Below are 20,398 nucleotides of genomic sequence, written 5' to 3'. Positions count from 1 at the left end.
TCTGCAGGAATACTACATTCTCAGCCTGTCTACATGGACACTACAATCATGTCTACATAGACACTACTTTCTCAGCCGGTCTACATGGATACTACATTCTCAGCCTGTTTATACAGACACTACATTCTTAGCCTGTCTACTGGATACTACATTCTCAGCCTGTCTATATGGATACTACATTCTCAGCCTGTCTACATGGACACTACATTCTCAGCCTGTCTACATAGACACTACATTCTCAGCCTGTCTACATGGACACTCCATTCATGTATACATAGACACTACATTCTCAGCCTGTCTACATGGATACTACATTCTCAGCCTGTTTATACAGACACTACATTCTTAGCCTGTCTACATTGATACTACATTCTCAGCCTGTCTACATGGATACTACATTCTGATCCTGTCTACATAGACACTACATTCTCAGCCTGTCTGCAGGAATACTACATTCTCAGCCCGTCTACATGGACACTACATTCATGTCTACATAGACACTACATTCTCAGCCAGTCTACATAGCCACTACATTCTCAGCCAGTCTCCATTTACACTACATTCTCAGCCTGTCTACATGGACACTACAACGTCTAATTGCCACTAATTGGACACTAAAGCGAGGCCTTTGTAATAGTGTGGTGAAAACTTGAAAACAATCCTACCATAACGACTTAAACAGATATTTTAGTATTTTACATAATGCCTGTTTGGTGGTTCCGAACTACCTGAAAAGCGTTTGCTATCAGGAAGTACACGTGGACTTGTCTTATCATTGGCGAATCAGGACCTGGTCTTTGACGAATTGTACACGTTAATGTAAAATGAATCTGATTGATTAGCAGAATTGGATCCCGGATCTCTGTCGGTCTTTTCTAGGCGAATAGGTTTATGTTCAAATTCGAGAAAAGCCATACCAATGGGTTTGGGCGAAATGGACACCCCACTCCGGTGTATTTGCTTTTCGTCTAAAGAGGCGGGGTCACGTATCCCCGAAGCATGTGACGTCATCCATTGTATCTAGGCAGCCATTTAACTAACGAGTTTGTGTGAGTGAGTGAGTTAGGTTCAACTCCGTTTTGAGCAGTATTCCAATTATATCACGGCGTGTATCAAAAAGGACATTACAGTGTTTATTCGAATAAATTGTCTGTTTCAAGTGGTAAAATGTTTGACAGATAGCCTGTCTGTAAAATTAGCAATAGTTTATCTGAAACGATTTGTCTAGTCTATCTGTAAAGATATGCGGACGCAGAAAAGGCATCATGTGACAGAGTCGGTTATTTGAGCATAAATGACTGCAAACCATATTTCTGTAAAAATATATTCATCAGACTATACCATAACAATTTCAGTTTCAGGTAATGATAAATCGACACGACAGAAACTCTGTTAGTGTAACAAAACAATCAACTGTAATACTGGAGATTCAATTAGCAAACAATATCAACGACTCAACCATTTATACAGGACGTAGCGTTTACTTGTAATATGTGATACATCTTTCGTGACATATTATATAGTACAGTGTAAGAAAATAGCAGTTTGCAACGATACAACAACAACGATACGACTTTACCAAAGACCAATTGAATGTAACCTGCCAGAATCTAACGCATTATGCTACACTGGACACCAAGCACACATACTTGTCGTAAAAGGCGGCTATGCTTGTCGTAAAAGGCGGCTATGCTTGTCGTAAAAGGCGGCTATGCTTGTCGTAAAAGGCGGCTATGCTTGTCGTAAAAGGCGAATATGCTTGTCGTAAAAGGCGGCTATGCTTGTCGTAAAAGGCGGCTATGCTTGTCGTAAAAGGCGGCTATGCTTGTCGTAAAAGGCGGCTATGCTTGTCGTAAAAGGCGGCTATGCTTGTCGTAAAAGGCGGCTATGCTTGTCGTAAAAGGCGACTATGCTTGTCGTAAAAGGCGGCTATGCTTGTCGTAAAAGGCGGCTATGCTTGTCGCAAAAGGCGGCTATGCTTGTCGTAAAAGGCGGCTATTTTTGTCGTAAAAGGCGGCTATTCTTGTCGTAAAAGGCGGCTATGCTTGTCGTAAAAGGCGGCTATGCTTGTCGTAAAAGGCGACTATGCTTGTCGTAAAAGGCGGCTATGCTTGTCGCAAAAGGCGGTTATGCTTGTCGTAAAAGGCGGCTATTTTTGTCGTAAAAGGCGGCTATTCTTGTCGTAAAAGGCGGCTATGCTTGTCGTAAAAGGCGGCTATGCTTGTCGTAAAAGGCGGCTATGCTTGTCGTAAAAGGCGACTATGCTTGTCGTAAAAGGCGGCTATGCTTGTCGTAAGAGGCGACTAACGGGATCATGTGGTCAGGCTCGCCGTCTTGGTTGATGCATGTCATCATATCCCAATTGGGTGCATCGATGCTCATGATGTCAATCACTTGATTGTCTGGTCCAGACTCGATTATTGTCAGACCGCCGTCGTATAGCTGGAATATGTCTGAGCGCGGCGTTAAACAACAAACAAACCTAATCGGTAAAGTGTCTCTGCCAAGAAGGCGTTGTTTGTCCACACCAAGTCGCCATTCTGCTCATCCAATACATAGTTTAATCGTTTATACACAACTGCCAATGAATCCCCACGCAGGATTACTAAGCGCTGAGTGTATTACTTCCATACACTGACAGGTGCAACCCCGCTTTGCTTATAGTTTGAAGGATGGTTCATACACCCCATAATGGGGAGGTTGATGCGCTTTACTGAATACTAATAATGTGCATATTAATAATGCGCCAAACGCATGCTCAAAGCACTAATTATTACCCGTGTCGAAGTATCAGTGTGGACTCGAATTTCATTCTCAGCACCCTGGGGAGGGTACTGCCCAAGCAAGAAGGTCAACTTTACCATATCCTTCTGCCGGGTCACAGGGGTATTTTTGGAACAAAGTCTCTTTCCTGAGGACCTCAACAACTTCGTACAAACACAAACACCTTTTAATGTACATGCGTGTTTCAAAGCCTTTCGGGTAGCCTAGTGGTTAAAGCGTTCGCTCGTCACGCCGAAGAACCGGGTTCGATTCCCGACATGGGTACAATGTGTGAAGCCCTTTTATTGTGCCCCCGCCGTGATATTGCTGGAATATTGCTAAAAGCGGCGTAAAACCATACTCACTCAGAGCATTTTCACTTTCTTAGTTATTTAGTTTTTAAAGCTGTCCAGCAATGTATATTCAGTAACTATCGATTTGAGCTTAGCTGTGTGACAGAAACCTATTAACATGGGTTCGAATCCCGGTTCGCCCTGGTAATGTTCGTGATTTTCACCAAGTGGTAAATGTCTAAAACCACATCAGTCTACACGATGCGATATAACTGAAATACTGTTCAAAGCAGCGTTAAACCAAACTTACTCCCTCTTAACTTTCCAGCGTATTTCTCCTTGTATATTGATGACTGGATCATCATGTATTTGAAATATGCTTGTAGGATAGCGTTTCAACGTGGATAAGAACGTTTGCACCACTGAAATTCTGCCTGAATTTTATCACAATGAAAGTTCACAGGGTGTGTTCTGGTGACATAGACGGCATGATAAGACCACGTCCTTCACAACATCGCTAGCTCAGCGAGTCATCACGCCCCAGGATGTACGGCTAAGCATGGCATAAACGTGCAAAATGACTGGGGCTGCCTGATGTTATTTGAGAAACAATTCTTTCACAACAGATGGCGTCAACAGTCCATGCATATATAAGTATCAGAATCTACGAAACTTGTCATCTCAACTTCAACACTCTAAGGTAAGTGACGTTATGGGGAAGAACGGCTTTGAAATACTGGCTCACCCCTGAGGTAGCCAAATAGCCTAAGAAGACACAATTCGCTGTGCAGAGTTGCTTCCCTTGCACGTGACAGAACCCTATGATTGTTGGTTGGTTGGTTTGTTGTTTTACGCCGCACTCAGCACTTTTCCAGCTCTATGACGGCGGTCTGTAAATAATCGAGCCTGGACCAGACAATCCAGTGATTAATATTATGAGCATCCATCAACGCAATTGGGATCAATGACAAGCATCAACCAAGTCAGCGAGCCTGACCACCCGATCCAGTTAGTCGCCTTTTACGACAAGCACAGTCACCTTTTACAGCAAGCATGGGTTGCTGAAGACCTATTCTACCCCGGAATCTTCACGGGTAACTATGCTCGTGTATCGGCTTGAATATCAGATTCGCCCAGATGGCTCGTGGGTTTCACCACAGTGATGAACGTCAATGGCCTGTAACACTTCAGGCTCTCCTCCTACATTAAACTGACATGCCGTGATGTAACTTGAATACTGTTGAAAGCGACGTAAAACCCAACTCACTCACTCACACACTATGACTGCCGTACGTGCATGTTAACAATGGAGTTGACAGTCTTCTGGTATTATACTTACTGTACGTAACCCACAAAATTTGAATATCATGAGATCTCAATCGCGCACATGTCAATTTGTTAATATTATTTGACGTACAAAATGGCCGTTTTTGAAAGTGTATCACGGCTTTCTGATTGGTCAATCAGTGGTTTGCTTGACAGGCGGCGAGACCTTAATTTTTAAGCCTATATGTACTCCAATTTGTAGTTTTACTAGAGATTGCGCCAGACAAAACGTGCAATGAAACCGAAAATGTTGTAATTTTTCAGGTTCAACATGCTTTTCATGCTAGCTCTGTTGACGATAACAACCTCAGCGGTCAACACACTGCCCGTGTCTCAGGGAGATTCAGGCGGACCTGGCGCTGTCGGGGTTCTGGTTGGAAAGAGAGAAATGTCGGCTGCTAAACGGGACTTCTGGAGCGATCTCAAACACGACGTTGAAAACATAGCTCACGAGGTCGGACACGCAGTGGAGGGGGCGGCAGTGACGGCTTTGACAAGCGCTGCAGTCGGGACACTGGTTGGAAAGAGAGAAATGTCGGCTGCTAAACGGGACTTCTGGAGCGATCTCAAACACGACGTTGAAAACATAGCTCACGAGGTCGGACACGCAGTGGAGGGGGCGGCAGTGACGGCTTTGACAAGCGCTGCAGTCGGGACACTGGTTGGAAAGAGAGAAATGTCGGCTGCTAAACGGGACTTCTGGAGCGATCTCAAACACGACGTTGAAAACATAGCTCACGAGGTCGGACACGCAGTGGAGGGGGCGGCAGTGACGGCTTTGACAAGCGCTGCAGTCGGGACACTGGTTGGAAAGAGAGAAATTTCGGCTGCTAAACGGGACTTCTGGAGTCATCTCAAACACGACGTTGAAAACATAGCTCACGAGGTCGGACACGCAGTGGAGGGGGCGGCAGTGACGGCTTTGACGAACGCTGCAGTCGGGGCTCTAGCTGGAAAGAGAGAAACCGATTCAAGTTAAGAGAGTAAGTTATTGTACTGAAACATCATTATGATGCTGTTAGATTTCGTCATAATTTTTTAGCTCAACTTATCACAAAAACTGTGTGTCAACATTCATATTGTTATATTTGCTTATGAGTGAGGAGTGAGTGAGTGTGGTTTTACGCCGCTTTTAGCAATATTCCAGCAATATCACGGCGGGGGACACCAGAAATTGGTTTCACACATTGTACCCATGTCGGGAATCGAACCCGGGTCTTCGGCGTGACGAGCGAACGCTTTAACCACTAGGCTACCCGACCGCCCTATGAGTGAGGAAGACTGAATTGGTGAGTGAGTTGGACTACAATGTCAAGACGTGTCGGTTCATTACAGAAGAAGGCAAAGGTAGCGCACACGGTTCCCCACATGGGTACACGATTCCCAACATGGGTACAATGTGAGAAGCCCATTTTTGGTGTCCTCCGCCGTAATATTGCTGGAATATTGCTAAAAGCGGCGTAAAACCATACTTACTCACTGTATCAGTGTTTTTGTTTAATTTCCAGGACTCCAGAGCCGGTAACGAACAGTAGATGTTGTTGAAGCCACCTACCACAGTACCCTATCGATCTTTTCTAATAAACATGTTTACACAACATTTGAGCCAGTATGTAGTATGGTAAAGTGCCGTTATAGTGAGTGAGTTTGGTTCTACGCCACTTTTAGCAATATTCCAGCAATATCACGGCGGGGGACACCAGAAATGGGCTTCACACATTGTGCCCATTTGGGGAAACGAACCCGGGCCTTCGCCGTGACGAGCAAACGCTTTAACCACTAGGCTACGCAACCGCCCCAAGGTTGCCGTTATAATAACGAGTGAGTGAGTGAGTTGGGTGTAACGCTGTACGGGCAGTATTTCGGGTATATCCCAGCACGTCTTTAGTTAATGTTGGAAGGAACCCTTAAGTAGCACCGGTCGTAGACATTTACCACAAAGAATACGGTCTGAAACTGACCAAGGATCACAATATGGATGAACGTTGGTTTGAACCCCCGGCCATCACATCCTGCCATGTTAATGAACGCAGCAATACAAGCAAGACAACTTGGGCGCCGTGGCACCGATTAGAATCAGCCAAGTGCCACATTGTAGTAACTGGCTGATGGGTACTAGCGTCTACGTCCTGGAAACCAACATAGACACTGGGGGCTCCGTCCTGGAAACCAACATAGGTACTGGGGTCTACGTCCTGGAAACCAACATAGACACTGGGGGCTACGTCCTAGAAACCAACATAGACACTGGGGGCTCCGTCCTAGAAACCAACATAGGCACTGGGGGCTCCGTCCTAGAAACCAACATAGACACTGGGGTCTACGTCCTAGAAACCAACATAGACACTGGGGTCTACGTCATAGAAACCAACATAGACACTGGGGTCTACGTCCTGGAAACCAACATAGACACTGGGGGCTCCGTCCTAGAAACCAACAAAGACACTGGGGGCTCCGTCCTAGAAACCAACATAGGCACTGGGGGCTCCGTCCTAGAAACCAACATAGACACTGGGGTCTACGTCCTAGAAACCAACATAGACACTGGGGTCTACGTCATAGAAACCAACATAGACACTGGGGTCTACGTCCTGGAAACCAACATAGACACTGGGGGCTCCGTCCTAGAAACCAACATAGACACTGGGGTCTACGTCCTGGAAACCAACATAGACACTGGGGGCTCCGTCCTAGAAACCAACATAGGCACTGGGGGCTACGTCATGGAAACCAACATAGACACTGGGGGCTCCGTCCTGGAAACCAACATAGACACTGGGGGCTCCGTCCTAGAAACCAACATAGACACTGGGGGCTCCGTCCTAGAAACCAACATAGACACTGGGGGCTCCGTCCTAGAAACCAACATAGACACTGGGGGCTCCGTCCTAGAAACCAACATAGACACTGGGGGCTCCGTCCTAGAAACCAACATAGACACTGGGGGCTCCGTCATAGAAACCAACATAGACACTGGGGGCTCCGTCCTAGAAACCAACATAGACACTGGGGGCTCCGTCCTGGAAACCAACATAGACACTGGGGGCTCCGTCCTAGAAACCAACATAGGCACTGGGGGCTCCGTCATGGAAACCAACATAGACACTGGGGGCTCCGTCCTGGAAACCAACATAGACACTGGGGGCTCCGTCCTAGAAACCAACATAGACACTGGGGGCTCCGTCCTAGAAACCAACATAGGCACTGGGGGCTCCGTCCTAGAAACCAACATAGGCACTGGCGGCTCCGTCCTGGAAACCAACATAGGCACTGGGGGCTCCGTCCTGGAAACCAACATAGACACTGGGGGCTCTGTCCTAGAAACCAACATAGGCACTGGGGGCTCCGTCCTGGAAACCAACATAGACACTGGGGGCTCTGTCCTGGAAACCAACATACACACTGGCGGCTCTGTCCTGGAAACCAGCATAGACACTGGGGGCTCTGTTCTGGAAACCAGCATAGACACTGGGGGCTCTGTCCTGGAAACCAGCGTAGACACTAGTAGCTCTGTCCTGGAAACCAGCAGAGGTACTGGGGGCTATATCAGGAGGAAACATGACCTGAGTTGTGATTTGTGTCGTTGATATAGTGACACTGACACTCGCAAGTGAAATTGACTAAAATTAAATAAACATTGGTTATCGGTTTCATTCTTGAGATCACTTATTTTTCGTCCAGAAGAAAATGCCTACTGTGGACTTGAGGAATCTGATTTTCATTTTCCACAGTAACATGTGAACTGCCTACTGTTGCTTCAATGCAGTGCTCGTGATCATATTGGAAATGTCTCGTCGACAACGTGTTGAACGCTTCAGGGCTATGGGCGTGCTTCAATGCAGTGCTCGTGATCATATTGGAAATGTCTCGTCTACAACGTGTTGAACGCTTCAGGGCTATTGGCGCGCTTCAATGCAGTGCTCGTGATCATATTGGAAATGTCTCGTCTACAACGTAATGAACGCTTCAGGGCTATTGCGTGCTTCAATGCAGTGCTCGTGATCATATTGGAAATGTCTCGTCTACAACGTGATGAACGCTTCAGGGCTATTGCGTGCTTCAATGCAGTGCTCGTGATCATATTGGAAATGTCTCGTCTACAACGTGATGAACGCTTCAGGGCTATTGCGTGCTTCAAATCACTAGAACACATATGTCAATGTGTCTCAGTCTTGGATTCGCAGACTTTGTAACAAGTTACACAAAATGTTAGTGATTGGCCACCCTCTATGATAGCCGAACTGGGACAGGTGCTGCAGGAAGTGGACAAGACTCCTGGGTCTATTCCTATATGTAGATTGTCCTGAACATTTTGGGCATACATTTTGTGTACACAAAGGCTCAAAGATACGTACATACAAAAGTGGTATTGTTTGTTAGCTCTATCGTCAAAATGACAGTGCTTTAGTTTGTTTTGAGCACATTTTATGGCTGAAGAATATCTTTTGAAACCACTCTTGTACAAATATAGAATTGCAGTTTCTAGACTCAGATGCTCATCACATGAATTAAATATTGAAACGAGAAGATATTCCAAAATCCCAAGGAAATTAGATTATGTAAAATGTGTAGTCTATAGCTAATAGAGGATGAGTACCATATAGTTCTCATTTGTCTTTTTATCAGAATTTACGAATTGTATACATCAATGTACACCCATCAATGTATCAATTTCAAAATATATCTAAGTTTCATGTCTTCTATAAATATTAATCTACAGAAGCCTTTGACAGCGTATATATTCCATGCAAGGAATTTTAGAAATGATAAGATGAATTACTTAAATAAGTAGAAATCAATATGTCCTCCCACTATTCACAAAGATATGTACTGTCATAGCGACTGATTTACGACTACCATTGTCTGAAGTACAGTTGACTCCGAAGGCAAATTACCCTGTAGCCATGTCTCCATAACTTAATTGTCATTACGTTTTAGGCGCTAATCCCCGTTGTTAATCCTCACCAACATTTCATTGTATATTGACTGGCAGCCAACCTGGGCTACTTTATCACTTTCCGTTAATTACTGTTATTTATAGTATGACATTTATTGCCTTAATTGTTCATCCCCTGAGTTGTGTCGGTACGTCACCCCCAGAAGTCCGTAGTCCAGAGCAACGTCATTTTCCATTTCCATTGTTGTTCATTACTATATATGTGCTACTAATACACAGTTACTACGGTGTTAGTCAGGCTTGGTATTCCGAGTGCTGGCATAGGGACGACCTCGAGCAGGATGTGCCGCTCGTAGGAAACGTCCTGAGGAGAGCTGGAGCTCCGCTCACCTCTTGTACGCCTGAGCTGGAAGGTCCGCTCATCGCTGTGTTTGTGTTGTCAGAGCAGGTATTCCGCTCATTGTGCAATTGTTGTTTACTGTTTACATGTTGTGCATAAAGCGTCCCGGGACAGTGATGTCGATTTTGTCCTTTATTCCCCGAAGAGCTAATTCCCCGTCGACATGCCCGTTGACAACTATAGGCCTATGGCCTTCAGTATTTCTGTAATAAAGATTGATTGTGGATGACAAGGGTGCCATCTACCTTCCTGTACTAGTAAACGGGTTGGATTGTGGATGACAAGGGTGCCATCTACCTTTCTGTACTAGTAAACGGGTTGGATTGTGGATGACAAGGGTGCCATCTACCTTCCTGTACTAGTAAACGGGTTGGATTGTGGATGACAAGGGTGCCATCTACCTGCCTGTACTAGTAAACGGGTTGGATTGTGGATGACAAGGGTGCCATCTACCTTCCTGTACTAGTAAACGGGTTGGATTGTGGATGACAAGGGTGCCATCTACCTTCCTGTACTAGTAAACGGGTTGGCTTGTGGATGTGGAGGGGCTTCATTTTCAAAATGTACAATGTAGATTTCTTTAAGAGTGAGTGAGTGAGTATGGTTTTACGTCGCTTTTAGCAATATTCCAGCAATATCACGGCGGGGGACACCAGAAATGGGCTTCACACATTTTACCCATGTCGGGAATCGAACCCGGGTCTTCGGCGTGACGAGCGAACGCTTTAACCACTAGGCTACCCGACCGCCCTTCTTTAAGAGAGAGGGGATCCATGGGGAGCCCGGGACCTGCTCGCAGGTGTCGTTTACCCATGAAAAGTAGGTTCGGGTCATGCTGGATTTGGTTTGGCGGATGAGGTATTCTTTGGAGAGGTTGGTTGTAAGCATCATCCCGAGGCAAGGGCGTTAACTGACTATAAAAGTCCAGTTTCCTCCCTTGCCGAACTAGGAATTATGGATATTTATATTTAGCTGGATTAACGAGTCTATGCTTGAGGCGGCGCGGTTTGTATTCCCGATGCATATTGGCCTACTCGACAGTGTGGAGTTTAGTGATTTCTTTTGGTAAGTGAAGCATTCTCTGTTGTAACTTCGAATGAATGCTTCAGTTTTGGTGACCCGAAATATAATGATCTGTCTGGCTACAGCGCATGCATCACTGATCGCCCGATTCGTAGGATAATACGTTTTAGACATTGGGGAATACGCCTAAAGTAGTCATGTATGTATCCGCTTGATTGACAACGTAATCACGTGACATACTGAAGTTCATCGAGAAATGGACGACAGTTAGCTTGTTAGTGTTCACCTAGGCGAGGTCACCCGCTTCTGTCAATATTTCGTCATGAAAAGTCTTTAAATGGCTTTCCAGTGGTGGTAACAGAGGTGGCCGGCCTCTACTCCAGCCACAGGCCATTCAGACAGACTTTGAAGTGGCAACTATCAGAATCGTAGATGTATTCCAAAATTCGAAGATGCAGAGTTATGGTGAACCTCCAAAAGGACATCCCTGAAGTCAACCAATGGACCACAGGTTACAGAATTGCTTGATAGGCATCACTAAGAAGTTGGTGGATGACACAGGTTACAGAGGCTGAAGGGCCACTTCAAGATGTGGTGAACCTCCACAAGAATAACCTTCAAGTCAAGAAATGGACCACTGTTTACAGTGGCTGAAAGGCCACTCAGAGAGGGGCGTGAAATCCCATTCATAGATTCTGTAGGACATTTAGTTAAACTTGGCTGAACTGTTGAACAGTACAGACCACTAAGTGTTATTTTTCAGAAATATATTGACATTGTAGCAGCCCGGGCCAGAACTTCTGATAAACCTTGACGTCTGGATGTCACTAAATGTCAAACACTTCTTTTCAATGTATAAATAGTTTTTTATTCATGTGGGTATGACAAAGGATAACACAATGCTTCCAAATGAGTAGATCCTTCTGAGTTTTAAGGTTTATTTGTAAGGACCAGTGACAGGGCAAAATGATTATTGCCTGTAACTATAATGGTAGTTTACTTCAGGTATCGGTCAGGTATCTGTCCACTGTAGACTTCAGGTATTGGTCAGGTATCTGTCTACTGTAGACTTCAGGTATTGGTCAGGTATCTGTCTACTGTGGATTTCAGGTATTCGTCAGGTACCTATCTACTGTAGACTTGAGGTATCAGTCAGGTATCTGTCTACTGTAGACTTGAGGTATTGGTCAGGTATCTGTCTACTGTAGACTTGAGGTATTGGTCAGGTATCTGTCTACTGTAGACTTGAGGTATTGGTCAGGTATCTGTCTACTGTAGACTTGAGGTATCAGTCAGGTATCTGTCTACTGTAGACTTCAGGTATTGGTCAGGTATCTGTCTACTGTAGACTTCAGGTATCTGTCAGGTACCTGTCCACTGTAGACTTGAGGTATTGGTCAGGTATCTGTCTACTGTAGACTTCAGGTATCGGATAAGTATCTGTCTACTGTAGACTTCAAGTATTGGTCAGGTACCTGTCTACTGTAGACTTCAAGTATTGGTCAGGTACCTGTCTACTTTAGACTTCAGGTATCGGTTGGGTACCTGTCTACTACAGACTTGAGGTATTGGTCAGGTATCTGACTAATGTAGACTTCAGGTATCGGTCAGGTATCTGTCTACTGTAGACTTCAGGTATTGGTCAGGTACCTGTCTACTGTAGACTTCAAGTATTGGTCAGGTATCTGTCCACTGTAGACTTAAGGTATCAGTTGGGTACCTGTCTACTACAGACTTGAGGTATTGGTCAGGTATCTGTCTACTGTAGACTTCAGGTATCGGTCAGGTATCTGTCTACTGTAGACTTCAAGTATCGGTCAGGTATCTGTCTACTGTAGACTTGCGGTATCGGTCAGGTACCTGTCTACTGTAGACTTGAGGTATTGGTCAGGTATCTGTCTACTGTAGACTTCAGGTATCGGTTAAGTATCTGTCTACTGTAGACTTCAGGTATCGGTCAGGTATCTGTCTACTGTAGACTTCAGGTATTCGTCAGGTACCTATCTACTGTAGACTTGAGGTATCAGTCAGGTACCTGTCTACTGTAGACTTCACGTATCGGTTGGGCACCTGTCTACTACAGACTTGTGGTATTGGTCAGGTACCTGTCTACTACAGACTTGTGGTATTGGTCAAGTTAACTGTTTACTGTAGACTCGAGGTATTGGTCAGGTATCTGTCTACTGTAGACTTGAAGCATTGGTTTAAGTGTCTGTCTGCTGTAGACTTGAGGTATTGGTCAGGTATCTGTCTACTGTAGACTTGAAGCATTGGTCAAGTGTCTGTCTGCTGTAGACTCGAGGTATTGGTCAGGTATCTGTCTACTGTAGACTTGAAGCATTGGTCAAGTGTCTGTCTGCTGTAGACTTGAGGTATTGGTTGTGCACCTTTCTACAAGACACTTGAGGTATTGGGTTGCTGCAGACTGACCTCCATTGTGTAACATCAAACTCTCACACAACATTTTTCATGAATGTTTATTGAACTGTTTATAAACATCGATTTTTGTAAAAGTATTAATAATAAGATATCTGGAGAAGAATATGAAGAGGATCCGGAACCACACGAACTGACTCCAGTGGGTGTACATCGCTCTCTGAAACATCGGCATAGTAGGTATTCAGTCATTTCATAATCATCATGACGAATGGCGTTGACGGCATCATCATATAGTAACTAGGGAACAACCAGATAACATGTTTATTGTAATCTGTCTTTAGTGGCAGCTGATAATGGAGAGAGACAATAGTTAATGTTGACATAAAAAAGGGAATGATTAAATACAATGCCGTTATTTTAATTGTGATGCAAACTACATGGAGAGGTGTATTTATGCAAGTTGACATTAGTCGCATGACAACTAGTATGTGTTTTAGCAGAGACCATATAGTGGTATATAGTCTCTGGTTCTAGCTGGGTTGACAGTACTTGTATGACAATTAAATTGTTCCAACATGAATTGACGGTACTTGCATGACAACTAGTTATTGTCCAGAAATAACAGTATTTGCATGACAACTAGTTATTGTCCTGAGATAACAGTACTTACAGTACAACTGGTGTGTGTCCAACCTGAGTTGATAGTACTAGCTACTGTCCTACCTGAGCTGTAAGGACCTGAGATGGAGACGACACATACACTACGTCAGCTGTTTACAGGCCGAATGGCAGATCTAACAGTGAGGTATACTTGCAAATCATGTGCTAGTACTTGCATGACAACTAGCTACTATCCTACCTGAGCTGTAAGGACCTGAGATGGAGACGACACATTCACTACGTCAGCTGTGTACAGGCCGAATGGCAGATCTAACAGTGAGGTATACTTGCAAATCATGTGCTAGTACTTGCATGACAACTAGCTACTGTCCTACCTGAGCTGTAAGGACCTGAGATGGAGACGACACATACACTACGTCAGCTGTTTACAGGCCGAATGGCAGATCTAACAGTGAGGTATACTTGCAAATCATGTGCTAGTACTTGCATGACAACTAGCTACTATCCTACCTGAGCTGTAAGGACCTGAGATGGAGACGACACATTCACTACGTCAGCTGTGTACAGGCCGAATGGCAGATCTAACAGTGAGGTATACTTGCAAATCATGTGCTAGTACTTGCATGACAACTAGCTACTGTCCTACCTGAGCTGTAAGGACCTGAGATGGAGACGACACATACACTACGTCAGCTGTTTACAGGCCGAATGGCAGATCTAACAGTGAGGTATACTTGCAAATCATGTGCTAGTACTTGCATGACAACTAGCTACTGTCCTACCTGAGCTGTAAGGACCTGAGATGGAGACGACACATACACTACGTCAGCTGTGTACACGCTGTAGGGCAGATCTAACAGTGAGGTGTATTTACGAAGCAGGTTGACACTCTGTAAGCTGTAGCACTCAATGTCTGTAACAGAAATACACCCTAATAATGCTACAACAACCCCAGAATAATACATTGTCAGACTGTCATGCAGAGAAGCATTGTATCAGAACAATAGCACTGATCAAAAGAGAGTGAGTGAGTATGGTTTTACGCCGCTTTTAGCAATATTCCAGCAATATCACGGCGGGGGACACCAGAAATGGGCTTCGCACATTGTACCCATGTCGGGAATCGAACCCGGGTCTTCGGCGTGACGAGCGAACGCTTTAACCACTAGGCTACCCGACCGCCCCTGATCAAAAGAGACTGAGTTGATCAAGAAAGTAGAAGAAATAAAAAATATATCATCTATCACTGTTGTCAACAGGAGAATACATAACATACCTTGTAGCTCTTTTCTGTCAATCTTTAGATGTCTGTGAAGAAAGAAAGGAAGTTTTACATATGATCTCTCCATCATGATGCTGTTGTACCAATAAATGTGAGATACAAGTTTGTTTGTTTGTTTATAGTTTAACGCCACACTCAGCAATAGTCCAGCTATATGACAGCAGTCTGTAAATATTCAAGTCTGGACCAGACAATCCAGTAACTGACATCATGAGCATCAATCCATGCAACTGGGATACGATGACAAGCATCAACCAAGCCTGACCAGCCAACCCTGTTAGTCGCCTCTTACGACAAGCCCCTTATGGCAAGCAATTGCTTGCTGAAGACCTATTCTACACCGGATCTTCACTCATCTTGAGATACAAGAACATTATCATCCTCATGTTCTTCAATACATGCATGAAGGGAGCAAGGTACACAATAGCCTTGCACTAAGGGAGAGAACAGCTTGCTCACTAAACCGATTCACATACTGTATAATCAATCAAAGAGGAAACCTGTTTTAAAGCCAATTCAGATATATTTCACCATTTTCAATTTGGAAATGTCTACACCTTCAGAAATGTTGAATTGATACAAAACAAATGTCTTAAAATATTTTCATGCTTTTGTCCAAAGGCTACATTTTCATCCCCAGGCAATCTTGTGACCTCTAAATACTACTGATGTCGGTACTTTTCTAATTAATGTCAGCCTCATTTCAGGGTTGAATTATGATGATGGAATCAGTTCCTTGGGGTCAGAGTCAAAGTTAACCTTAAACCAATACTAGCTATATGACGAATGTGAATATTCGAGTTATACCAGACAAACCAGTGGTTGATACTGTAAGCAACAATTGACTGCCTCCGTGGTCTAATGGTAGAGCATCCGCCTGGAGAGCGGAAGGTCCGGGGATCTCCCCGACCGCGTCATACCAAAAGACGTTAAAAGTTGGTACTTGTTGTTACCCTGTCTGGCGCTCGGCATTAAGGGGCTAAAACAAGGACTGGTCAGCTCGGAGTCAGTATACTGTGTCTGAGTGGGGTATTCATGTTAAACTGCGGCATGGTATCTCAGTGAGCTAGCACTATAAATCGGCATCAGTCTGGACTAGTACAAGCAGTCAATGCATGCACGTCGCTATGTAAGTGCAATAATCTTGGACGCGACGTTAAACCCCATTTCACCTCACCTCACCTAAGCAACAATCCACGCCGTCTGGATACGAAGACACTCAATCAATGAAGTCACAAAGCTCTCCAACTACAAGCATAGGTTTCTGGGGCCCTATAATAACTCACAATCTCTTGGGGTGTGTTTTAGAACAATATGGATAATCAACACATATCTAAGCCCCTAACTCACCTCACAGCCTTGTACAGCTCTCTATGGTTGCTGTGACCACTCACCCCATACCCGTCAAACGTATAAATCTGAAAATGTTCATCATTAACTTATCATCAAATATGAAAACATCACTGTGTGTTACTTATATGCATACATCATGCAAAATTTTACAAAATTACAAAAACATATATTTCAAGTTTCAATGTAGATTGCCACAGCTTCTGAGAGAACAAAGGTCACAGGGAGGATTTTCATATTGTTATTACCAGTATGTTTCATACCATGTTATGAATGAAATACTGATTAGAGAGTGAGTGAGTGAGTGAGTTGGGTTTAACGCCGCTTTTAACATTATTCCAGTTATATCACGGCGTGTCAGCTTAATGAGGGAGGAAAGCCTGAAGTGATGCAGGTCTCGGATGTTTACCACTTCGGTGAAACCCACGAGCACGGGTATGGTGCTGACAAATCTAGAAACATAATTGGGGCGAACCGGGATTCGAACCCACAATCATAGGTTTCCCAAGGGACGCAACTCTGCACGGTGATTCGCGGCGACTGGGCCACCCGGCCCCCACTGATTAAAGAGGCATGAAACAGAATTTGTTACCATGGTTACACAATACAACACTAAATGAGGAAAATGCTGTTTCCAAGTTTGATACCTGTGAGACTGATAGCCATACCTGGTAGGTCTCCAATATAAAATTCACAGTTTTCAAATATTGTATACCAGTTGCAGCTAACGTCAGAAAACAGGGCTACCCATGCCCATCTGATTACTTATGGTGTACTGTAGCTGTCCGCTGGTCACCAACCAGTTATCGCCATTTATTTTTTTTTTAATGTTATTTCTGACATATTCCGTGGACAAAGTTGACTGTACCAATAACTTTAATTTTTGTGAAACTATGAGCAAATGTGCTTATTTCTGTCCGTTGAATAAGATTCAGTTAATTTCTGTCATGATCATGATAATGCTACAATAGGGAATCAAAACAGTGGAAATAGAACTTTCCCATTGCCCTACTGTACCAGTTATGGCCATTGTCTTAACAGCATGTGATCACGTGCACCGTTTCAGCTATATACAAATTACATTTTTAGCATCTCGGGTATCGCACTTAATTTTTTTTATTCATCAAAATGAACATGTGTAATCCCTGAAATTTTCAGGGAATATATGTAATGTCTGATTAACTCAGGGAATATACATAATCCCTAAATTTTTCAGTTATTATACATATTCCCTGATTTAACATCAAGTTTGTAAGACATATTCCCTGAAATTACTTTTGAGGCTCTCATATGGTCAAACTTGATAAAAAGAAATCGAGAAGGCAAATTTATTTGACATATAACAAATACCTTTCACTTAACTTAACAATTAGTCTTAACCGTAACATAGGATGGAAATGAGATTAAAATACTGTAAAGCGTGAAATTAATGCGTCTCCAAAAGAATGCGACTGCTGGCCCCTGGTCAAAAATGCGACTCAATATGAATGCGACACCCCCTCCTCTCAAGCATCAGTGGATTTATATCTAAAGAAAATACAGGAGAATCCTCACTTTAATCCAACCTTACATTAATCCAATCACACACCAAATAGCACCGCTGAGTAGAGTACTTCCGCTTAAACAATACATGCGCGCCCCCTCGTGACGGAATTCGACACAGTCGCAAAGAACAAAGACACCAGAGATTTACAGTAGTTGTTGTAACAACACATGGTTATCATTGCCATTAAAGAATCCGTGTTAGAATATGAAGTACAAAAATAGTTTTAAAAACAAACGAGTTTGCAGCTGCAACAACATGCGAAATTCAAGGTATAAAACTGCTGACATTATGTATTACTGAGTCGTTCATTGGTTGGTTCGTTCATTCACGTCTGTTTTCAAAGTCGGAGATGTACATGATGTAAACACGTACATAATCGCATCACAGCTTCTCTGCCTGATTACTTCCGGCTACTTTCTGAGATGCTACCAAACTCATCCAAACTACCAAACTATGATCAGACAAAGGAATCTCGAACACCCACATAGACTAACCACCTGGGACTCGGACACTAGGCATAAGCCAGCTTGCCGGCCGCCATTCGCCGAACGCCTCACCCCCAAGCGCCTCCCCCCTTGGACTTTTCAAGGCTTAACACACGATAGATAAGTCTAATAATTAAACTAATTAAAACCCACAAGCTGGAACACATCTAAAAAACACACCCATCTCACACCTACATTCATGACAACCCCCACTCCCCGACACAGACACATCCCTTTATACACTATTTCAAAACCACACAAAACTCACCAACAGAGAAAAACAAACATTATCACTCCAGCATAGACACCAAAACACAAAACTGAGTGGGAGTTTAGAGGTGATATCTACCTTCTTCACTCTGTGTTGTATGCAGTGGCGGAGGATCTCACTACAGACTTGCTGTCTATCCCACTGCACCTTCGGACTGTCTGGCAAGGATCTAGAAAAAGAACATATCAATAGTGGTGATCCATCTGGACTGACTGAGCAGACCGCTTGGCCTCCAGTACCCCATAGGGGTTTAAGAAGTGACATCTTACTGAGGCAAGGGAGTTAGCAGACTATATATGACGGATGTCAATTTCGTTTGGACTATGCATAGACTTGTTAATCCAGTCAAAATATAACTCCATAATTCTAGCCTAGTTGGGCAAGGGATGAGACTGGACTTTTATAGTCAGTTAACTCCCTTGACTGGGGAAGATGATGGTCTACAGGTGATGGTGTTGGGTCAATACATGATATCAAAGCTTGTTGGACAAAACACAATACATACCTGATATCTAGTACTGTCACCTGCTGTGGAGACATACCCAACACAGAACAACTCTTCAATACCTCCTTCTTTCTCAAATCACCTTTCTGGTCATAATTTCCTTACCAAAAAAAACAAATAGACACAATATTACATTTCAATCACATATACATTGACAAATAATACGAAAAGGAAAGATAACTGTGCAACATTTGATGGTGTAAGTCATCAAGAAATGTCATCAAGAATGTCACCGTTTTTTCAGCATTGGATCCGATTTTGCGTGCTAACCCATACTGTCGATTCCAGAAGGGGAAGGTGGAGTGGTGGGGTTCTGATTGATTAAGGGGGAGCAAATAAAGCAACTGTACCTGTTGTAAAACAAAGCAATGATGAATGGGATTCTACACCCAGGATTGCTGGAGCAAAAAACATACACTCATCGTCTGGGTGAGCGGTTATGAATAGAACGTTTGCATTGTCTTTCGGCTCAGACACACGTGATCTCTTCCGCCACAAGATGGGTATGTATACTATGATTGCGAACACGTACAAGAAAATATACGCGGTGAATAAAACAGTACACGGTGTCTGAAAATGTTCCAACAGATCTAACGACGAGGACATGTTGAACAAGGAAGCGGCCATTGAGTTAAAATAAAGTATTATCTTTACGACTATTTACAAACTTTTGAAACTGAACGACTGTCAGTTGAATTATTATTTTAAGTCGCTTAATGATGATTAATAGATTAAAAACATACTAGTTTTATAGATACAAACATTAAGATGTACGTTATAGCTTTGTCAAAACATTATATATGGAGTGTATGCAAGTAAGACTATCAAAGGTTTGAAATTTTGTACCAGGCTTGCATGTCATTCATTTCCATTTAATGTTTATAACTTACAGTTTATCTCTGCTCAGAATGAGGTTTAGTGATAAACACTATAGGTACCATAGGGACGTGGATATTGTGAGTGAGTGTCTACTGAGTGAGTGGGTTGGGTTTAGCGTCGCTTGAATTGAATTAGCATATTAAACCAACGGTTATTATGACACCATTTTAAAAGTTGTGTTAAGCTTACGACATTAATTTCACAAAATGATACATTATACTTGCACTTGTTTTGTTGTTTGTTGTTGTTATACTCTTCTCTTCAATGAATAACTCTACTGAATGCACTTTTATATTATTTGTCGTCTGCTTCATGCTGATTGAATGAACCAAGAGGAACATTAGTTGTTAGGTATAACGTGTGTTTGGTATGTCGTAA

At 43.4% G+C, this 20,398-nt stretch overlaps 2 protein-coding genes across 3 annotated transcripts; one reads left to right on the top strand and one right to left on the bottom strand.

The window, feature by feature from the left end:
• The first annotated feature begins 3,628 nt into the window (after window positions 1-3,628).
• LOC125380124 lies at window positions 3,629-5,981 on the top strand. Its single transcript, XM_048396478.1, has 3 exons — window positions 3,629-3,756; window positions 4,647-5,365; window positions 5,891-5,981. The coding sequence occupies exons 1-2, from the start codon at window positions 3,683-3,685 to the stop codon at window positions 5,359-5,361; spliced, it is 789 nt and encodes a 262-aa protein (XP_048252435.1). The 5' UTR covers window positions 3,629-3,682; the 3' UTR covers window positions 5,362-5,365; window positions 5,891-5,981.
• Window positions 5,982-13,164: 7,183 nt separating this feature from the next.
• Window positions 13,165-19,777, bottom strand: LOC124132046 (N-acetylglucosaminyl-phosphatidylinositol de-N-acetylase-like). Of its 2 annotated transcripts, none has more exons than XM_046495638.2 (7): window positions 19,492-19,777; window positions 19,142-19,241; window positions 18,715-18,805; window positions 16,335-16,402; window positions 14,979-15,010; window positions 14,485-14,615; window positions 13,165-13,298 (listed from the first exon to the last, which is right to left on the bottom strand). In XM_046495638.2, the coding sequence occupies exons 1-7, from the start codon at window positions 19,766-19,768 to the stop codon at window positions 13,170-13,172; spliced, it is 828 nt and encodes a 275-aa protein (XP_046351594.2). In that variant the 5' UTR covers window positions 19,769-19,777; the 3' UTR covers window positions 13,165-13,169. The 2 variants fall into 2 exon arrangements, with proteins under 2 accessions (XP_046351594.2, XP_046351596.2); XM_046495640.2 differs by having other exon boundaries at window positions 19,142-19,246; window positions 19,492-19,616.
• Between the last annotated feature and the right edge of the window lie 621 nt (window positions 19,778-20,398).

This window comes from Haliotis rufescens, unplaced genomic scaffold, assembly GCF_023055435.1.
Source record: "Haliotis rufescens isolate VD_foot unplaced genomic scaffold, xgHalRufe1.0.p SCAF_15, whole genome shotgun sequence".
Taxonomy (NCBI): Eukaryota; Metazoa; Mollusca; class Gastropoda; order Lepetellida; family Haliotidae; genus Haliotis; species Haliotis rufescens.
Note: the sequence above shows the minus strand (reverse complement) of the source record. Positions and strands in the feature narration are given on the sequence as shown.